General features: G+C 35.1%; 3 protein-coding genes across 6 annotated transcripts; 1 reads left to right on the forward strand and 2 right to left on the reverse strand.

The window, feature by feature from the left end:
• Positions 1 to 1,953: 1,953 nt before the first annotated feature.
• BMY2 (beta-amylase 2) lies at positions 1,954 to 9,094 on the forward strand. Of its 2 annotated transcripts, none has more exons than XM_022881158.2 (10): positions 1,954 to 2,538; positions 3,199 to 3,420; positions 3,677 to 3,757; positions 3,888 to 4,091; positions 4,600 to 4,794; positions 5,081 to 5,245; positions 5,857 to 6,117; positions 6,609 to 6,821; positions 7,837 to 8,056; positions 8,728 to 9,094. In XM_022881158.2, exons 1-10 carry the CDS (start codon positions 2,119 to 2,121, stop codon positions 8,754 to 8,756), a joined length of 2,010 nt encoding a protein of 669 aa, XP_022736893.1. In that variant the 5' UTR covers positions 1,954 to 2,118; the 3' UTR covers positions 8,757 to 9,094. The 2 variants fall into 2 exon arrangements, with proteins under 2 accessions (XP_022736893.1, XP_022736894.1); XM_022881159.2 differs by having other exon boundaries at positions 1,955 to 2,538; positions 5,878 to 6,117.
• Positions 9,095 to 10,203: 1,109 nt separating this feature from the next.
• LOC111290373 (isovalerate--CoA ligase AAE2-like) lies at positions 10,204 to 13,138 on the reverse strand. Its single transcript, XM_022881658.2, is given in 3 exon segments — positions 10,204 to 10,381; positions 10,383 to 11,761; positions 12,646 to 13,138. Coding segments are annotated over 3 exon segments (1,656 nt in total). The 5' UTR covers positions 12,859 to 13,138; the 3' UTR covers positions 10,204 to 10,317.
• A 427-nt stretch (positions 13,139 to 13,565) lies between these two features.
• ROPGEF14 (RHO guanyl-nucleotide exchange factor 14) lies at positions 13,566 to 21,735 on the reverse strand. 3 transcript variants are annotated; one of them, XM_022881653.2, is made up of 8 exons: positions 20,847 to 21,735; positions 20,199 to 20,334; positions 16,625 to 17,008; positions 15,961 to 16,115; positions 15,803 to 15,877; positions 15,442 to 15,711; positions 14,595 to 14,942; positions 13,566 to 14,239 (listed from the first exon to the last, which is right to left on the reverse strand). In XM_022881653.2, exons 2-8 carry the CDS (start codon positions 20,272 to 20,274, stop codon positions 13,865 to 13,867), a joined length of 1,683 nt encoding a protein of 560 aa, XP_022737388.2. In that variant the 5' UTR covers positions 20,275 to 20,334; positions 20,847 to 21,735; the 3' UTR covers positions 13,566 to 13,864. The 3 variants fall into 3 exon arrangements, with proteins under 3 accessions (XP_022737388.2, XP_089623509.1, XP_022737392.2); XM_089767383.1 differs by lacking the exons at positions 20,199 to 20,334; positions 20,847 to 21,735 and adding an exon at positions 17,594 to 17,708; XM_022881657.2 differs by lacking the exons at positions 20,199 to 20,334; positions 20,847 to 21,735 and adding an exon at positions 17,092 to 17,609.
• Positions 21,736 to 22,168: the final 433 nt, after the last annotated feature.

Consider the following 22,168-nt stretch of genomic DNA (forward strand, 5'->3'; position numbering starts at 1 on the left):
TTACAAAACACTAATAAAAATATTTTCCTTTTCATTTTTCTTTTCATTCTATCCATCATCCATCACCTTTTTTCTCTATCAAGAACACCTAAACTGCATAATGGTATTCCTTTTTATTTCATATGTATGCCTTTTCAAAACCTCTTTATTCCTCATCTTCTCTAATTCTTATCTAATCTATGCTAATATTAAAATATTTGATTGAGTTGATGTCACAATCACCGATTTGATTAAAAAATTACAAAAAAAAGTATAATAACAATAATAAATATAAAATTTAAGGATATAAATACCATTTTACTTCTTAATTTTTTTTTTATATTTGAATGTCAAAACTTTGATCATTAAACTTAAAAATTTAACACTTTATCAACAATAAAAAAATATATATCAATAAAATTATAAACATAATTTAGAAATCCTTATTTTAAAACTTAATTATGCCTATATTTTCTCAACATTTTTTATAAAATTATAAATATAAAAAAAATCATAACCATAGATATTACATACATATATTAAAAATCACTAAATAATAAAATCAACAAATCAATCAATAAATCAAAACATAATCAAATAATTCAATATAAAATTAAATTAAATTCACACACTTTAACTGCCTCGGGCCTAGTCCGTTTTCTCAATTTAAAAAATATGTACGTTAATTTTTTCACCTTTCAAATCTTTCACGGTAGGAGGTAACTTTTTTTTTTTTTTTAATATCTGTATTTAAATAATAATAAATAATGATACTAATTAAAAGAAAATGTATTTTTAAGGATATTATGCAAACTTAAAAGTATCTAATAATTAAATTTTGCTAATATACAATTATATGATTAATTGTTTGATTGTCATATATATTATTATTTGGTTATCATGTATCGTATTTTTTTTCACTTTTAAAATATTTAATAAATATTTATTTTAAATTATAAAAAATATATATTTTTAAAACATTATATTTTTATATATAGAATTCATTTATATTAAATTTCCCATTTTAAATAAAAAATTAACAAAGATTTTTTAAAATCAACTTTTAGGTACCATTTAAAGTTCCGTACGATCAACAGTCTCGTTCTTTTAGGTTATCACAAGTCATTTCAGTTTTTTCTTTATGTATAAATTTTTTTATTACTTTATTTTTAGGGCTTTTTTAGCCTTTATTTTTAAATTGTTTGGTGAACGTATTTAAAGTAATAAAAATATATATTTCTTACAGATTTATTTTTTAATGTTTGAATCCCTTATATTAAACTTTTTTTTGTTTTTTATTTACTCTCTTTATTTTTTATTTTTAATTTTATAAAATATTTAATCAATATTTTTTTATAAGATCTACTTAATACAAATATTATGTCACGTTTTTTTTTTTAATTTTATGATTTTTAAAGAAAAAAAATTTACAAATGTGTTAATTTTTACTCAGATTTTTTTTAATGTAGTGTATGATTTAAAAGGTGCCACGTGATACATTCTTGTTTTTCTTTTTTTCACTTTTATGTTTATATTTTGCTTTTTGAGATTTTTTTCCTTTTTTATATATATTATATATGTTTTTTAAGATTTTATTTTTTAAGACTCGCTTATATAACATTATTTTATTTTATTTTTATTTTTTAATATTTTATTTTTTTCTTAATTTGAAAAATTTTAAAAAATGGTAAATAAAAAGAGTAAAACAAAAAAAATAGAAAAGGTAAAACAAAAAAATTTATGATCCTCCGCAAGGCACGAGTATTTCACAAAATTATTATTAATAGATAAGTTATTTGATATATTATTAATTAAAATTTTTAACTTTATAAAATAGATTAATAAAATGATATATATTTTATATTTTTTCAATTAATTTTTTTATTTTAAAATATACATCACTTTTGTTAATATCATTTATAAAATTAAAAAACTACACTATCAATTTATATGGTAATTTATCTTATTAAAATTAAATAACAATAAAAAAAGCACGCAGTAGCAGAGATCAGAATCCATAGGTATAGTGAGAGTGATACAGGAGTTGAGATGAAGGACGATCGATAATTCAATTCAAGGTCAAAGGATGAAGATCTGACTCACTCACTCACTCCCAAACTAAAACACCAAAACAAGAAAATGCAAAATCCTCCATCCTCCACCAATGTAAACCTAGATCCCACGATGGAGCCCCAACCCCAGCCTCAGCCCCGGCGACCCCGCGGATTCGCTGCCACGGCCGCAGCGGCTGCTGCATCAGTCAGCCCCACTGTCACTCCCTCTGGAACTGCCGCCGCAAGCACTGCCTCCTCCTCCGGCAAGGGGAAACGTGAGAGAGAGAAAGAAAAAGAGAGGACTAAGCTTCGGGAACGGCACAGGCGAGCCATCACCAGCCGTATGCTGGCCGGCTTGAGGCAATACGGCAATTTCCCTCTCCCCGCGCGTGCTGATATGAACGATGTGCTGGCCGCCTTGGCGCGTGAGGCTGGTTGGACCGTTGAGCCCGACGGCACTACTTACAGGCACTCTCTCCCTCCCCCCCAACATCAACAACATTTGGTTTGTTTTCTTTCTTTAACTACTAAACCTTTTGTTTTTTTAGTCTTACTTGCTAAATGCTAATGCCGACTGATTTCTTTGTTTTCAATCTCTTTGCTCATTCTCCAGTGTAAAATCTCCGACCATAGTATTTAGCATAAGTTTTATCACAGTTTTACTTGGGGTTTAGTTCCGAAGACTTGGATATCATGTGGCCAGTTTTTGCGCCTTAGCTGGTTTATGACTATAATGTCTATGCAATTGCTAATAAGTTGCTAGAGTTCTCAATTTCTTTAGTGGGATTAATACATGGTTATGCAGCTCAGCCTCAATTTGTAGCGTTAACCATTAAGTTGTCTTTTCAAAACCATAATGTTCATTCTATGCACATGATGTATGTTGATTTTATAGAACTGAGTAGTGTCAGCTTCAAGCATGGTTTAGCTATCTTTTTATCTAATTATTTGTTGAACCACTGGTGCCTAAGTTTCTCGTTTGGTGTTTGCCTTTTATAGCTGTATATTCTTACCTCTAGTCAGTTTGTTTCTCTACCTTTGCATGAAGAATCTTGATCATTTCTATGGACATCCATATTGTAAATGCCTTACCGTTGCCACTTAATGTACATGGTAGTTGATTTTTCTTTGTGATCACCACGTTTTGACCTGTGGTAATGCACAGGGAGCATTTTCAGCGAGGTCAGGTGAAAGTCCATTATCAGCTAGTTCTTTGAAGAATTGCTCTGTTAAAGCAACATTAGACTGTCAGCCACCTGTTAGAATTGATGAGAGTTTGTCACCAGCATCTCTTGATTCTGTTGTTTTAGCTGAGAGAGATACAAGGAGTGAGAAATATCCAAGTGCTAGTCCCATTAACTCAGTTGAGTGCCTGGAGGCAGATCAGGTAAACTTTGAGCTATAATAAGGAAATCATTATGATAGGCTAGTGTACCTTATTCTAGGATTATAGACATGATTGAAGATTAAAAATGAAAGCGTTAGATATGGTTCATCTGTATGTTATTCAATGGACTAGATACCCTTCAGCTACCATTTTTTGGACTGGCAATATGGTTCATCTGTATGTTTGTCAAATTTTGCTGTATTACAGAGCCTCTGACAGTGTAAATAGATCCGATAATGGTTATTGATTGATGCAGCTTATACAAGATGTTCATCCCACGGAGCATGAGAATGACTTTACAGGCACCGAATATGTACCTGTTTATATAAAGCTTTCAGTGAGTGCTTGCTCTTTGATTGTTTGGATTGAGATCTTGAGATTCACAGTATTTGTCATAGCTTGTTAATTTTCACATTGACTTTCAAATTGTCTTGTTGTACGCTTAACTCTTTTCTGTTCTTTGGCAGACTGGTGTCATCAACAACTTTTGCCAGTTGGCTGATGCTGAGGGTGTTAGACATGAGCTAAGTCATATGAACTCCTTAAATGTAGATGGAGTCATTGTAGATTGTTGGTGGGGTATTGTTGAGAGTTGGAACCCTCAGAAGTACGTGTGGTCTGGCTACCGGGAATTATTTAATATTATCCGAGAATTCAAGATGAAGATACAGGTGGATTTCAACTCAATGGAGTTGCATTTGTCCCTCCGCCTTTGTTTATGGTCTGGCCTTAACATTATTTAAGAGTTGATAGAGTAGTGGGAAATGACTTTCATGACCATTACCATATGAATTACAGCCTTACTGAATCTATATTTAATGAAACTTGTTGGGAGCTTTTTAAGGGATGCATTTCTCTCATGACATCTGCTTGTTTCAGTTCCTAAATATCTGCAGTTAGGAGTTCATCCTTTATTAAGCTTATTTCTATATGTCAAAAAATGCTTTCTGTTTGAAAGGATCATTGGTTTTTAACCATGTATTTGTAATTTTTTTACACGTATTTGCTTCTCAAATTGGAAATGATACAAATTGTTGAAGCTTCAAAACTTTTATTCTGCATTTGTTGGACTAGCCCTTTAGTTTCAGGAATTTTCTTTGCTGGTTTTTGTCTTATATAGAAAGCATCCATGTTAAAGTTAGTGAATCGCTTTTAAAGTTACATCTTCACTTTTGCAAGGTTGTAATGGCATTTCATGAGTATGGAAGAACCGGCTCTGCTGATGTACTGGTCTCCCTACCCAGTTGGATTTTGGAGATAGGAAAAGAAAACCAGAATATCTTCTTCACAGATCGTGAGGGGAGGAGGACTACTGAATGTTTATCTTGGGGCATTGACAAAGAACGTGTTTTAAATGGAAGAACTGGTGTTGAGGTATTGAAATAGTATCACTAATATCTATGCCAATGTATATTTTCATAGTTAATTTCAGCCTCCTTTATATTAATAGGTAGGTAAAGGTGATAAGTCTATCCATTAGCTTTTTAAATGGAATTCTACTCTTCTGCATTATTCAACAGCTTTTGATCTATTTTTCCCTTTCCCTAACCAAAGTTATGTTCAGCACATTAATCTTTTAATGCATTGGACCAAAAATTTGCTCAGTTATCTCTAGCATATGCTGATTGTGTCACTTATTATTATTGTCAATTATTTGCAGGTCTACTTTGATTTCATGAGAAGCTTCAGGACAGAGTTTGATGACTTGTTTGCAGAGGGTCTTTTTTCTGCGGTGGAGATTGGACTTGGACCGTCTGGGGAGTTGAGGTATCCCTCTTTCTCAGAAAGGATGGGTTGGAGGTATCCTGGCATCGGTGAGTTTCAGGTATCTGGTAACTTTAACTTCATGTTTCTGTTTCTTTTCTCTATCTAACAATGTAGGTTTGGGGTGTAAATTCTAAAACACATGTTGAATAGGTCTTCTCTGTTATGCAAATGATAATAGATACGATATGAAGAAGCAGTCCAGCTACTTGAACTCAACTCTATTAAGTGCAATTATGATCAACCTAGCTTGAGCTCAAGTTAGAATGCTTGCTTATTCATATATATATATATTACATGTAAGTTATTATGAATACATATAAGAACTCAAAGCGTGTTAAAATGGTTCAATTTGGCTTCCTTAACTCAACTGTGTGCATTCAAGTCAAACCCAATCAGCCTGCAAATAGATATGCCAAAACTAAAATGAGGATGAATTCATAAAATCCACTCCAGAAAAGAATACTAAATCAGCTCATTCTGTGCTGTACCTAGTGCTTTCGTGTTAAATGATGCTCATATAGTATTTATGGTTTTCTATTTTAGTGCATGCTAAAGTTTTGCAGTCTCTCTAGTATGTAATCGATGTGTTTAATTGAAGACTCACTTGGCTTCTTTGACTTCACATGCCTGTATGCCATCATTATACCTGATACCATCAAATCTGTTCAGTGTTACGATAAATATTTACAGCAAAATCTACGGAAAGCTGCTAAATTGCGTGGGCACTCTTTCTGGGCTAGAGGACCTGATAATGCTGGTCAATATAATTCTCGGCCGCATGAAACCAGTTTCTTTTGTGAACGAGGTGATTATGATAGCTACTATGGGCGCTTTTTCCTCCATTGGTATGCCCAGTCACTAACAGACCATGCTGACAATGTCTTGTCTCTAGCAAGTCTTGCTTTTGAGGAGTCCAAGATTATTGTTAAGGTATGCAATCAGTATACAAAAGATGCCTGTAGAAAGCTAGGTTTAACTTTTATACTTTTCATTTGCATGACTTGTCATTTCTTGACTCATTGTCATTAAATGGTACATTGACCATTTTATTTTTAATGACTTTTCATGCAATTAAGCTTCATTCTCTTTGTCAATTCTCTTCTAACATCACACCTGACTCCTATGCTTTTGATTGTCCTGGTCGGTTTGAAATCTAAATGAATTAGCCAATTACGTGATCCTGAGTGCATTATTAAATTCTTCCATGAAAATTGAATGAATTTCATATGTGAAACTCTGGTCATATATAGTAGTTTTGATGTATGGCCTGCTTAGTTTTGGAACTGAAATAAAGTGGAGGTTGTTGTAGTCTGTGGGTGGCTCCTGAAGATGATTTCTGATTAGAGCTAGCAAAATATTAGAACACAAAAAAAAAAAAAAGGAAAAGAAAAGAAGGACTAATTTATGATGCTAATATGCAGATACCTGCAGTTTATTGGTGGTACAAGGCTTCCAGTCATGCAGCAGAGCTAACAGCAGGATATTATAACCCAACCAATCAGGATGGATATTCTCCAGTTTTTGAGGTTTTAAAGAAACACTCTGTGACAATGAAGTTTATGTGCTCTGGGTTACAGGTTTGTAGCTATGAAAGTGATGAAGCATTTGCTGATCCAGAAGGTTTGAGTTGGCAGGTGATAGTCTTTCCGATGTCCTATGACTTATTTAAAATCCAGAAAACCCCCTCAAAACATTCCTAAAAGACTAAGGATCAAAGGGCAAAAAGTTGTGTTTTGAAACAAGAGGTGTCAAAGTGCCTTTAAGGGTGTTTTGAAGGGGTTTTTTGAAATTTACCCCCACATTTAAGCTAAATAAACCCCAAGTTCGTTGCAATTTAGTCGCATCCAGGCCATCTTTTAATTTTAAGGATAGGGAGGTTTGCAATAATATTTTTTGGTGCAGATAGTGTTAAGCATCTAACCCAAAACCGGTTGATAATATATGGAGAGGTCCAATTGAATATAAAGTTGCAATATCCCAAGGTTAACTAGTTTGGGAATAACATCATAACACTCACAAAGACAAATGGGCTTATGACATGGATTAAAAATGAGGCCAAACAATTAATGTTAACTAGTTATAATATATTAGGCCGAGCAATTTGTTTGGCCTAATATATATTTATATATATATATATAAATATATATTAGTAATTAACACTAATTGATAGGCCAAACAATTAATATCCCCAGGCTAACCGGTATGGGAATAATGTCACTTAACCAGTATACCATGTGCAAATATGTTTACATATAAGTTATGTAGTTATGAATGATTATTTTTAATATATTTAATTTTTAAACTTTACTTTTATTTCAATTTTAGAATTATCATTATTAACAAAATATAATTAGAGTAATATTAACATATATTAAGATATGCAAAAACTATATATAATACTTTCAAATAATAAAAATATTTAAATAAAAATGTTTACTCCTGCCACAGGCAAACTACTACTTTCTAATATAGAAAGGGTGTCATGGTTTATACTCTTTAAGTTTTAACTGGTAGGTCAAGCAATAATAGGTGGAGGGGCTCCTCCGAGATATAAGGTCACAATAGACCCAAGACTGGTATGATTTGATTGAACCACTTGATCCATAAATTGTATGCAATATATTTATGAACGTTCACTTAATGCTACAGGTCATCAATTCAGCCTGGGATCGAGGATTGGCTGTTGCTGGTGAGAATACACTTTCATGTTACGACAGAGAAGGGTGCTTGAGAATAATTGAGACAGCCAAGCCAAGAAATGATCCTGATCGTCGCCACTTTTCGTTCTTTGTGTATCAACAGCCATCTCCTTTAGTTCAAGGAGTAATATGCTTCCCAGATTTGGATTACTTCATTAAATGCATGCATGGTAAGAATCTTAAAGTCAACTCCTTATCTTTTTAATTGACTTAATTGAATGAGTATCTTAGTTCAATCTTGTACTCCATCTCTTTCATATGTGAAGGCCTTATGAAAATCTTATGCGCTTCTCAAAACCTAGAAATGAAATTTTCATACCTGATTGTGAGGTTACTGTGAATGATTACAATCAAACATTTAGACCATGATATGATTTTCTAATTGAATTTCCTATAGTATTGGTCTTCTTGACAAATATATGATTGATGTAACTAAGCTCTAGTAATTCTACACTAGCATAGCCTGCTTGCGCATGTTCACTGTCCAATACATACGTGGCACTTAAAAATGTCACGAACTTAAATGTTGCTGTCATGGTTGGAATGTTCCCACAAACTATATGGCCCTGCTATGAAAAGTAGTGATCCTCATTTTTTTTTGTAGTTTGAACTTTGAACCATAACATTCTGAAAATATGTTACCCCAATATAAAGCTAATTTTCCTAAGCCAGTTAGCCCCAACATACAATTATGTTTTCCTTAGCCAATTAGAGTTGTTAAAGTTGCATTCATTGATTCACATCATTTAGCTTCTCATGAATTATATGATTTGTTGCATGCAAAATTTACTTAAAATTTCTTTTCTAAGTTTTTTTTTTTTTTGGTAAATATGCATTGCAGGAGATATTACTGGTGAGCTAGTACCTTGATGAGGGTGGATTTTCCTTCTTTTTTTTTTTTTGAAATGGAATGATTAAAGTGAATCGCCAATTTCAACTGAAGGCTAATAATGATGAGGTCTACAATAACGTGAAAGGTGTAGGTTATGTTAGGTGTCAGCACCTATTAGAGATTTTACTGAATTTGGCTTGTATTTTCTGTGTTCATATGTTCATGTAATGTGATTCTAATTAGTAATTATATATGTTAGTTTATAAACTGAATAGAGCTACACAGGCGTTTTACAGTTTACACCTTAGATGTATAATGATACGGGATATATTGCTGGAATTAAGTAAATATGTGGTACGTTGTCATTGTCTCATCAATCATCAAAGGTAAAACCAGAGGCTGAAGCACACAAAATAAGCAGAGAAAAAAAATTTGATTTTGCAAACTACAAGTTTAATTCTGATATAAAGCAATGTTTTGAATTTGCTGGTTTTTCTGTTTCATATATGCAATATTTTAAGTGTTGTGCCTGTCTGTCTTCTCATGGATCATTCTTCTGCCTACTCGTTTATATTAAAGATCTTAGGTGTCCCCCATATTAGAGGCAGGATTCCTTTTTCTTTTCTCATGTTTCTACGGTAATTCAAGTATTAAATAAATTTGGACTACAATTTTGACGGAGCCTTCTTATCCATATTTTTATACAAAATTAACTGTTTTTCTTTACAACATAGTTATTTACTACTGAAGCTTGTTGAGTTTTTTTTTCTTCATTTGGAGCCCAAAATAAAATCCAAGTATTACAAGGGATGAGAGTTAAATTTTAATGATAAAATATTCCAAATCGGGCCTGGTAAACACTAGTATTAGTATTCGGTAATCTTGTTCATATTTGGCAACACGAAGCAAAATATGTTAAAACTTCAATTAATAATAATAATAATAAATTAAATACACTTTGGTATTGTTTCTGTCGGCCTCTTTTTAAGTGTTCTCCTTGAATGAGAAGTTACTTGAGCCTTTTCTCATTGTCTTTTATTTTTATTTTTTTATTTTGTAGGGGAGAGAAAACGGGGGGGTTGGATGTGGCAAAGGGGGATTGCGAGTGATAGGATGGTTAGTACGTTACAATTAAGCAACGTTATAATCTTTTGAATGCTTTGCCAATGTCCGTCTGTTGGAAAAATCAAGTTGTCACACAATTTGGTTTTGGAATTTGTAGTATGTTTCCTTTTTACTTTGGGTATCTGAGAAGTAAAAAAGCTTCAGCTCTAGATTACTGGGTCAACATATGAAGGATTCACTGTTGAACCAATATCGGTGACATGACTTGTTAACTTTTAATTTGTTAATCGATGGAGCTCTCTCTAAGCTAAGCTTTTTTATGCTTCTAGAGGTGAAGCATAATTAAGCAATAACTAGTGGTTTATCTCTAAAATATATATATATATATATAATGACTGAAAACATAACGAATTTTCCCAACATCCTACCAGTTTTCTGAATAAGAAGAGATTTGATATGTTTACCGGGAGAACACATTAACCCATACATGATAAATATTTATTCATCTTCCAGTTTTCGAGCAATTCCCCACTTTCACGAAATGCTACCCAAGGCCTTTGCTTTCTCCCTCAGTATAAACTTCTGTATTTTTCCTGTAAGTTCTTGGCAATTCCTCGAAGACCACGGTCTTGGGAGCCATATAATGCGGCAAGCGATCCCTGCAAAACTTGATAAGTTGTTGAGCATCAGCTGCAAATCCCTCCTTTAACTTGACAAATGCACAAGGAGTCTGTCCCCAGTGATTATCTGGGCGTGCAACAACTGCAGCTTCAAGAACTGCTGGATGATTATACAAAACTGTTTCAACTTCCACTGTGCTTATATTCTCTCCCCCTGAATTGATGATATCCTTCAACCGGTCCTTTACTTCTATATAACCATCAGAATGTTTCACAGCAAGATCCCCACTCCGGAACCATCCGCCTCTGAATGCTTCCTCCGTTGCTTGTAAGTCTTTGAGATATCCGCTCATCACAGTGTTTCCCCTGAACATAACCTCACCCATGGTTTTAGCATCAGCAGGTACACTTTGCATGGTGACAGGATCTTTTATGTCAACCTCCTCTAAACCAATATGCTGCATTCCTTGGCGGGCCTTAATCGTTGATCGCTCATCAGGAGGCAAAGAGTCCCATTCAGGTTTCCACGTGCAGTATGTCCCAGCACCGTGAGTTTCTTTGAGGCCATACAAATGAGTTACCCCAAAACCCAACTCCTCCATCATAAAGAGGACGGGTGGAGGTGGTGGAGAGCCGCCTGTCAATACCTCCACTCTATGAGGAAGTGGCTTTCGGTCCCTGAGCGGGGAATTGACAATCATGTTAAGGACAGTAGGAGCCCCTCCCATGTGTGTCACATTGTGCAGGGTTATATTCTCAAATATGCCCTTTGGAGAAACACCCCTAAGACATATGTTAGTCCCACCTTGGGCAGCAACCCCCCAAATAAGGCACCGGCCATTGCAGTGAAACATAGGCACTGTCCACAAATAAACAGGCATTGAAGGCATCTCATGAAGCAAAACTGTGGAGAGGGAGTCGAGGTAGGCTCCTCTATGACTATAAACAACTCCTTTGGGCCTTGATGTTGTGCCAGAGGTGTAATTCACGCTGGTAGGATCCCATTCGCTTATTGGCCTTCTTATCTCAAATCCAGTATGTCCAGTTTGTAAGAAACTTTCATATTCGTTTTCGGTAGTTGCGCTTGGAGATGTTGAATCATCAGATGCATTAGAATTAGAAATTAAGATTAAGATGGCAGGTTTTATGTTGGTTTTTGAAAGAAGATGGAGTGCTCCACGAGCAATTTCAAGTAGCTGGTAATCTACGAAAATGACCTTGGCTTCTGAATGTCGGAGGAGAACTGAGACCATGGGTGAATCAAGGCGTGCATTAAGCGTACAAAGAACTCCTCCAGCCATGGGAACCGCAAAGTGTAGCTCATACATTGCTGGGACGTTAGGGGATAGGGTTGCAACCTGCATGCTTAAAGTTAAATATACGATGGAGTTTTTTTTTTTTTTTTTTCAGAGCTGAAAGTGAAGATGGATGGTTAGGCCGGGGTTTAATCCCAATTGATTCTTAATTCATAAAGATGCCATGCCTCCGTTACCTTGGAGGGTGTAGCAGATTTGACTAAAATTATCACACAAAAGCACAGGAAACGAGAAAAGAATGTGTATATAGAAGGCTATATGGAGTATATCATCATTCATGACTGGTTTATCCACCATTCTAAATTTAAAAAAACCAATGCAATTTAAGAGGAATACAGAATCATTTGTATCTTGATGTTAAGGTTTAATATCCAAATATCAAATTATCAATATGTGAACCAAAAATTCGACTTATATTTAAAATGTTAAAACATGTTACATAATATTGATATTTAATGCCTTTTAGTGCCAAAAAACTTTTTTTAAAAAAATTGCAAAGTTGATATAAAATATATATACACACATATATATATATATATAAAGTAAAAATCTGTAGGCATTGATCTAGAGTAAAAAATGCATAATGTTTTAAGACATTTAATTTTAAAATGATGAAATAAGGAAGGGCAAATATTTTATTTTGAGCCAAAAAAAGTTATAATTGTAATTCCCAAATTCCAAATAAAATAAAGAGCTAGCATCTGAGGGAAATAATGAATTTGAAAGAACACATATCAACTAGAAGGCTTAATGAAAGAAAACAAAATGATGATGTTGAGGATATAATAGTGGAGGTGAAACTGCGTACGTCTACTACTTATATATTGATATTTTGATTCCTTCTCATTCTCACAATGAATATATTTATTTATGGACAATACTATAGCAAGCAGCGTAGGAAATAAATGGGAAGCGAAGGTACCAACCACATTGCCGCGGGAAACACCGAGGAGGGAGAGAGCAGAAGCAAGCTTCAGACAACGGTCATGGGTTTGTGCCCAGGTGTGTCTGAGGGAACCGTACACCAGGGATACCCTGTCCCTGTAAACCTTGGCTGCTCTCTCCAAGAAGCTTATGGGAGTCAAGGGCACGTAATTCACGGAGCTACGCACCACAGTACCCTCCAGTTCCACCTCCATTGGTGATGATTTCCCGTTGGAGTACTCCCTAAACCAACAAAAGTCGTGGCAACGGTAGGTTTGAGTCCTGATGATGATCTTTGATGAGGGAATTTTATTAATATTAATATGAATATTGGGATTACGAGTAGGAAGAAATAACAGATGACGAGTCCATGAATTTCTCAAGAAGCGATGCACGGTTGGGCTGTACTTTGTAGTTTGTAGGGAGACAAAAGAGATAAAGATATGGTGAAAAGCAAGTGAAGCTGAAGCAACAGCAATTACCTTCGATATTTCAGACCAGCTTTAAAAAAGTGTATATATGTACATGCTTCGGATCCAACAAGTGTTCTGCCTGCCTGGCTTTTGAATTACACCGTACCCAGCATGTGCCTCGAATCATACGTTGATCTCTTTGCCTAATTTTGTCGGGTTTACTAGTTTCTTTGAGATATGCAAATCATAAAAAATATATATAAATAACCTCTTATCTTTGAGAGTCAAAAGTATTGAGGAAATTGGCATTGGCAGGCAAGGACCTCTCCTTACCTGTAGGAAGGAAGGAAGGTAGCCAAGTCTCTTCAGCTAAAATCTAATTATTCATGAATCTAAAAATAAAACACTGAATGCCACAACATATCCACCAAAGCCTAAACCTTGCATACCTGACGAAATGTGAGAGATACGATACGACTAGTTTGAGAAAATTTTATTATAAAAATAACTAGAAGCGGAACCAGTTTGAATCGATTATTATTGGTAGTAAAGAGTAGAGAAGATAAAAAGCAGGGAATGAAGCGTGCTTGTACTTGACTAGTTGGGATGGGGAAGACAACGGAACTCAGCACACGAGCAAGATGAGAAATTGAGAATACATATGTACTTTTTCTTAAAGCTTAATAATTTATAGGAATAGGATGGAGAATCATTTTTTCTTAAAGCTTAATAATTAATAGGAATAGGAAGGAGAATCATTTACAAAAGCACCGTTGAAATGTAAATCACACTTCCATACCATTCCATATCAAGGAGACACTCCTACACATGCCTCCTTACCAATACACCAAACTCGACCCCTACTCGGTGTTGCATTTACACAGTTTGCTCTACCTTCATTGCACGATAACTCCCTATCAGAATAGCTGCTTGAATCAGACTCACAGTACTTCCCTTCTGCTTTGTTCATCTGATCAATCAGAGACTGCCTTGCACGCTGACCACAAGCTGGACTTTGCATATTTCTCTCCACATTCATTCCAGGGAAGCACAATGTTGCCACAGGCGAATTTGGGTTACTCAAAGCATCTTCTTGCAGAATTTCTCCAATCCTACACATTATGCTGAAAGCCAAGTTTCTGAGGACGCGTGAATATGCTTCCAGAATGGAATGCCCAACATCCTGTGAAATTGAAAGTGGTTGATGAGAATTATCTTGAATTTCTATCGCATCCCCATGAAACAATGGGTAATGATGAGAGGTCTCATTCTATGAAATTGTTTCCTTACTAGCATGCAATGGAAGCTTTATAGGAAGACCATTAGGCTGCTTGTAAATTTTTTCCTTTGCAATTAAAATTTGATAAATACAATACTAAAAAGACAAACTTTCAGATTGTTAATATAGTATAATATGGGTTCAAGTTTGAAAAATGTAGAATACAAGATGCTATGATTTGTTTTGATACTCATTTGTTAAGGAGTTGATACTTCAAGAAATGGAATCTACAAGCTTATTTTAAACGCCCCGTACTTACCTTGCCATATTGAATCTTTGTAGCATCAAGAAATGTTTGAGGAAGATTCGGATATGCGCTCTTTATCTGTTGTAAAACTGCTTCTGCTCGGTCCAGTAGTAGCTCCATCTTATCCATCTCAGACATTGGGTCCTTAATGAAAGACCATGATTTTCGCACTGGGGAATTACCACTAGCTTGTTCTGTAATTCTCTCTTTCCATGCAAATACAGCAGCTTCCAACCTATTGATGGCTGCAAGGGCATCATGTTCAGATTTCAAATTGAGTGAAATGTACATTTCTTCAACAGAGCTGGACTCCACAGTCAAAAACTTGTACAGGTCGTCACCCAGGTTTGCCTTCCCAGACTGTAGACACGTAGAAAGAAATTGAGTTACAATAGAGGCAAAATGGAACATTATATAAAACTTCATTTGGAATTGTTCTCATCATTCAAAATGATCAGACATTTGATCAGATTTGAAGGTAGAACCAATGTCAGCTGGTTCCAAGTAAAATCTTTAGATTCAATTTCTCTATTTCCTTCGAACAAATGTTTTCCAAATTGATTCACATCAAGCAAGGACTAAACTCAAGGATGACTCGAGCCTGTTCTCTAAGCAGGGCTTCTAGCTAAGTAACAAGTATTGCTTCTGCTACAGATGGTTAAATGGCTGGCAAATGGAAAAAAAAAAAAAAAGGGGGGGGGGGGTGGTGAGAAGGATAGGGGTCATCCTGATTAGGATTGTAAAATAAAAATGACTTGTAGATTAGGCTTTTAAAAATAAAGAAGGATTTCATTATAAAAACTATGTGAGGATACAATATTTAAAGTTAAGAATGATCCGGAGGGCAGTGTATGCTCACCTTGGGTAGGGCATCCCTAATAATGGATGGAAGAGGCACTTCAAACAAAATATTTTCATTGATCGCTTTTGCAGCCTTGAATACTTGATGTACCACCTTGCCCTTACATTGCAACTTCTTCCTTTCAGTGTCCGAGAGCCCAGTTTTGGGAACTTGTGGCAACGGGAGCCACCACCTCTTGCTCTCCCTCGCACTCTTGTTTCTTCCTTCTGCCCGACTGCCAACTTCCGCATACCAAAACTCAGTATTCACCATTGATTCCAGTGTTTCCTGTCAATTTTCAAAATTTTAATCCGGCAATTGTGGGCATATGTTAACAGAAAATATACAGATTATAAGGTAGAATGAAGAGATCACCTACAATAAGCATAGAATCCAACTTTTGAAGTGCTGGGAGATTCATGTGAATGTCTGCACGGGCTTTTGGAGTCATTATCTGCTCAAAACAAATACATAAATCTCACCACATAGCAGAATGCATATTGTCCTGTTAATCAGATCAACAAACATGAACAGTACCTCCATAGTCCTGCCATTGACACCACTTTGCTTAGCAGGTACTAACTCCACCATATAGTTGGTAGGGGAGACTAACCAGTCCATTTCTCTTTGCCATTTATTTTTCCTTTCTTCAGCCAGTGGCTCCAATTTCCACAACTCCCCAAAAACTGAGGCTGCAAATTCAAATTTGCGCACCTTATAAGTTGAACAATAACGAAAGAAGACAATCCAACAATAACAGAAAAAACACATCGAACTTTGTAAAATGTACTTGCTTTTTTATACTAAGTTGTAACTCTTTCTCATGATGTATGTTTCTAAAATATCTGTTTCTCCCACTTTATATCTTCTATTTTCGGTAAACTCTTTTTCCTTATTGTAGGATTAGGCAGGTGGCGGATGCTATTTGTGAGGTCAAGGCACTTACAACAAGATCTACAGTGCATTTGATCAAAGCTCTGAAATGCTTCGTTACATGGAGACACAATGAATTAAGTACAACACGAAGTAAGATGGCTTTTCTTTAACATATTTTTCCAAGTTCCATTCCAGAACAAAAGTTTCTGATTATACATGTTTATCTTTCTAACAATTGTAACAACAGAATCTCAAGCAAAAATTGTGAAAGGAGAATGATGAATAAGAAGGTCATAGATTAATAAGGAACTTGAAAGAAACACACCTGCAAGATTTGTTATGGCATTTGACAATGCTAAAGCTGTGGAAACACCCTTCCGTCCACCTGTAATGTCTTCCCCCAATAGAAGCTTTGCAAAATTTTCTTTCATTGTCTTAACATCTGAAGATTGAATGGCATAAGCAGGTTTCTCTTTGACATAAAAATGTTTGGGGCTTTCTGAGGGCTCCCATTCATCTGAACCTTGTTCATCTCTCTTCATCCACTTGGAAGAAAATGATCCAAAAGCATCTTTGCTAGAAGAACAGCTTGAGAAATCATCATCCAAGGAATCAGATGCACATCCATCTCCTCTGCTCGTTCTGCTTTCGTTTTCATAAGACTTATTGTTGAGAATACAGCTCTCAAGGCCATTATATGTCATTATCCCTGAAATATATGAATTTAATTTCCATTCATTGAAATCAAAAGGATAAGTTATGAATTTATTCTTCTGAAAGCAATTATCATACCACAACATATAGAAGCATAACCAGGTTGACACCTTTGCAAAATGGTTTACACATGTGGTCATCAGCTTTTGGCAGATAATGATACAACATATAACTAAAGCAAAACACACAGAAGCTTAAGTTTCTGTTGTATGTTGCTCCTGCTACATAAACTCTAAGTGCAGAAATGTAAGCCTCATCATGAAGATTTTATTTGACATTCAAGTTGTAACCAAATGTAATCATTTTATAGAATGAACGCTGTGACACTTTTCCTAAAAGAATTAGATATTGGAATTCTAAAAGCAGCCATTGGCTTTTTCTTTGTTTCAAGAGACGAGAATGTGAAAATTGAGTAAACATAGAACCAACATCGGGAAAGAGATATCAGTCAATTTACATGATGCAATTTTATTAATTGGGGAGGGGGGGAGGGGGTTATGATTTTCTGCAGTCAATTTTTTTTTTATTGAGATCTTAATGAACACTCAATCAGTACAAATGCACAGGCTCTAGCAATCACCTCCATCAGTTGCGGCAACTTTCTAAATTTATGATTCTTGCAAGAAATAGTGAAGAAAGTTTCAAAGACGCTTACTTCACATATTTTTCATTTTTGGAGCTGTCATTGATCTCATAATAGATTTGATTAAATGCCATTTCCATCCATATTTATCTAGACAGGTGGGTATGCTAAGTAAGTAATTATGAAGGTTATCATAGATCAGAAAAACCAGACTCTCCAAGTTCACATATGCACCCTTTTCATTTTGAATAAAATAATTGAGATTTGTCCTTATTGTAGAAAAGTCAGATATTAGCACATGCACATGCACATGGTAGTGCAAGGGCGAGCGCTATTCCGCAGTTAGGATAGATCATAAGATAAGATGATTCATTTTCTACAAAAATTGCGTAAAATGATTGGGTTTTATGATGTGGATAACTTTAACTGCCCACCTCTTTCCCTATGGCTTATACCCATGTTTAAAAGTTATGGCTCAACACGTTTGTTCTAAAATCAATCATGTGATAAGAAAAAGCATTAACAGCTAGCGTTCTTGCCGTACATGATGCATTTTCCTCTTCAGAATGAAGACAAGACAAGAGACTACAAGGCAGAAGTTTCCCAAGTTTTGAGAAGTAGGCCCGCATAAAAAAACAAAAAAAAGAGAGAAATTTCCTGAAACAGGACATCTTATATCTGAATTCGAGCCTGATCAACGGCAAACTCAAACTCCAGAAAACGCGTGCACTTCTCAAAACTTAAAGAGATGGCCAACAAAAGAAAGTGGCTAATTTTAATCAAAGTTTTTTGTTTTTATAGTCTAGAAAGGAATTTTAATAAAAGTTAGTATTATTATCCTTTCCACTCCTTTTATCTGGCGTGTTGCAGCAGGGTATTTTTCTCTTTGCAACCAGAAAAAACTAATTTTGAATAAATGGGTCGCCCCGATGCTAGGTCATCCAAGTATCAATAATTAATTACTAGTACTTCATCTTTTTAGGAGAAAGAAAAGTCGTCCGGACATGACTTTTGTGTCCCCACTCAGTAACTTCATTGTCTCACACTGTTAAGTGAAGAGTTTTAAATGATAACAGTACCATATGAAGGGAAGGGCCCACCACTGACCACAAGCAAAAGAAAAGTCTTCAAAACCTAACCTATTATCGATTGGAGGGAAGGGAGGGCAACCAATGCATTTTCAGGAGGTTCTGTACCAGAGCCCATAGGCAATTTGATAGCTAGTAACACTACTAGAGCATTACGATACTTCTTTTTTTTTTTTTTTCCCGTTTGTCACCGTATCCTAGCTTGAAACTTGAAAGTTCAAACAAAACCAAATAGCTTCAAATGATGAGACAATCAGACCTCGATGAGGCGTTTCCTTTGGGCCCACTGAGGGGACCGACCATAACAACAAAGAATATAACTTCATTAAAAATGCTAGTAATTGTTTGAGGCAAGTGCACATCTTTCTCAAACAAGGATTACTCACCTTAGTAAAAATTCATGAGCATGAGTATCTATTGGACATCTTTCTCAAACAAGGTTTGCCCACCTCAATGACCATGCGTATCTACTCAAATACTAAACAAATGGGGGCTGCATCTAAACTTTAGATACTTAATAATCTGGTGGATTTGAAACTCTGCTCATTTATTAAAGAGCAGATTTTGACGAGAATTAATAGGGTTGCTTGCAATGATCACGGGTTTCTCATCTTTGTCTTCAAAAAGTGGTTAACTCACACTAAAACTCCTAGATCCACCAAGAAATTCATTGAATATTTAATTTAATGATAGAAGCATGATTCCCTGCTGTTCAAAAAATTAAGCTTGAATAATATCTCTTTATTCTTTTTCAAGTTAACAGAAAGAAAGAAATAATGGGTGTGGGTTGTAGTGCAACAGAAGAGAAAGGCACATGACATTCACACCTCCTCTTAGGGTACCATAAATGTTCAGCTAAGAATTAAATAGAGACAGCATTGCTGCATGGCAATGGCAGTGACTATTAAGTGAAGATTGAAGAAATGGTAATGGCCAACCAAAAAATGAGAACTGCTGGGTCACCTCCTCCAACAGTCCTACCCCCATGGCCCATGGTCTGCAAGTTATGGGACCCTCCCAATACTCTCCCCTCAATCCCCAACCTTCTAAGTCATGCAATACAATACTTCAATTCTAATTAAAGCAAAAACGAAATGAGAGAAAGAAGTTTACATGCACCAAATATAATATACATGAGTGATACATAATCCATACATGCTAATTGGCATTCACAACAGACTCAGAAAAGAATAGAGTGGAATGGTTTACTAAGCACTTCAGAATATGAACTATTATAGATTATGAAGATGAAGTGCGTTCTTTAAAGAATAGTTGGCTCTTTAGACAAGCAAAGAAGTGCTTTCAGTCCATGTGTAAGGTATATCATGTTCGACAATAAAACAAAATTTTGAGGGCTAGCTAATGGGTAACGTGGAAGAACCAGCTTCCTCATCTTGATCTTGGTCTTGGTCAACAAAAGACTAGATTCAATCACGGAAAAAAAAATGGTAAAACAAAATGACAATAGTCGTATTAATTAGTAATTAATTAAAGTAACTAGTAGGACTACTTACTGTCTTGCTCATCAAAATCGAGGCTAATCTCTCTGTCGCGGGTACAGCAAGTCAGTCTTTTCCTCATCACCATCATGTTCGTTGTATTGCTTTTACCTTTTTCGTCTTCTTTTTCTTCTTATTCTTCTTGATCTCTCTGTCGACGAAAATGTATACACGTACTAAGTAATCAATTTGCTATCAGACCAAAAAAAAACGGAAAACAGAGGAGAAATGGTTGATTAAGGAAGGCAATCAAACGTGTCTAGAGAGAGAAGTGAAGTGGGGATTTAAGAAAGCTTTGGTTTTTCGTAGTGAAAAACAAAAGTCTGTATAAAGTAAAAGATAAAGCCGACCCCTTTTACATTCACGCGTCTTTACATCCCAAAATTAAGAGAGAAAAAAGGGGCAGATAATGGAAGCAAGGGAACAAAGCAATAAGCAAACAAGACTTCACTATATAGGTAAAGGAAAGAGAGAGAGAGAGAGAGAGAGAGAGAGAGAGAGAGAGAGAGAGAGAGAATTCTTTCTCAGAAACAGAAATGTTAAAAAAGAAAATACTACATAAAATTAAGGATTTCCCACAACTTCAAGTCCACATCCAATCCATAGTATATATATTGGACAAAAAAGAAAGAAAAAATGAAAAACTGCATTGGGAGAACAAACCTATTGTGTTAAGGAGGCAAGGTGAGTGCGGTGAAGGCTGAGGGCTGAAGCTGCTGCTGCTACATTTGGAGCAATGTAGAAAGAAAGAAAGAGTCAGAAAGTAGAAGGTCAGTAAGTTGTGTAATAGTGTTCAGGCTATGAGGCCTCCTTACTCCTTCCTTAGTCAAAGACCCTCTTATTTATTGCTTAGACAGACAGAGCGTAAGAGAAGAGAAGCAGATTTAATCACCCAACAAAACAATTCTTTAAATTTTAAACTAGATAGAGTTGAGAAGAGAGCGTCAGGGCAAGGCTCCTCTAGATCGAGATTGAATTCCAACCGTACATGGAAAATGGGGCCCAACTTCAACGGATGATAGAGATTGGTAGCTGTCCTTCAGCAACAACAAATCAAATCCACAATAAATATATATATATATATGGTCAATCTCAAATCATTCACGAACAGCTTTTCTTCGTGTAAATTACAATCCTTTCAGAAACAAAACAAATCGAAACAGAAAGAAAGAGAAGTTTCAAATTTCTTTCTTCATGTAATTTGTGGAAGGCCAATAGGGCCTGCGTACCTGCCTGCGTTTCACTATTTAATTTGACAATGATTAATATGAATCTATCTGTATTTACTTAATTTTCCTGCCTTGTTTTCTTATATTCTACTCATACCTCTGTCTACTTACTATTTGTAAGTAATAGTATTTTGGAAAAATGTACAGGGAACCCAACCGCAAATTTGGAATCCAATTTTGACATCAATTCTTATTCTTCTTTTCTTTTTCCACTTTGAATTCAAATTTCAAATTTCAACTTAACCTACTACATTTATCCATATATATATATATATATTTGTATTTCTACATGCATTAATTGGCCTCTCCATATTACTAGTGTTGTTCCTACCTTCGGCTTCGATATAATTACATAATACTATTGAAGTTCAATTTTTAATTTTAAAAATAAAAGAAATGAAAAATAAACTGCTTTGCAAACTCAAACTAGTACTTTTATATATAAGCACTGCTACTTTGAGAGTAATGAGGATTTTTGACAGATCCCAATTCCATTCCCACCGCCTTTTGAGGAACTCCTATCTTTAATATGCAAGCACCGTCCCTTGCAAACTGCCTTTGCCAATTTCAAATATTCAATTTTTTACTATTATTTTTACTTCTAGTAAAATACACTATCTAATTTTATTAATTGCAAGTTAAATAGGAAGCTCAAAAAGCCAATTAATGAACACTACTTTACCTCATATTTCACCCTTTGCTTGAATTTTAAGTTTGAATTGTTGAAGCTTTTGTTTAATTATCCTACCCACCCAA

This window comes from Durio zibethinus, chromosome 11 (assembly GCF_047325235.1).
Source record: "Durio zibethinus cultivar Kanyao isolate XHJ-2024 chromosome 11, ASM4732523v1, whole genome shotgun sequence".
NCBI classification, from domain to species: domain Eukaryota; kingdom Viridiplantae; phylum Streptophyta; class Magnoliopsida; order Malvales; family Malvaceae; genus Durio; species Durio zibethinus.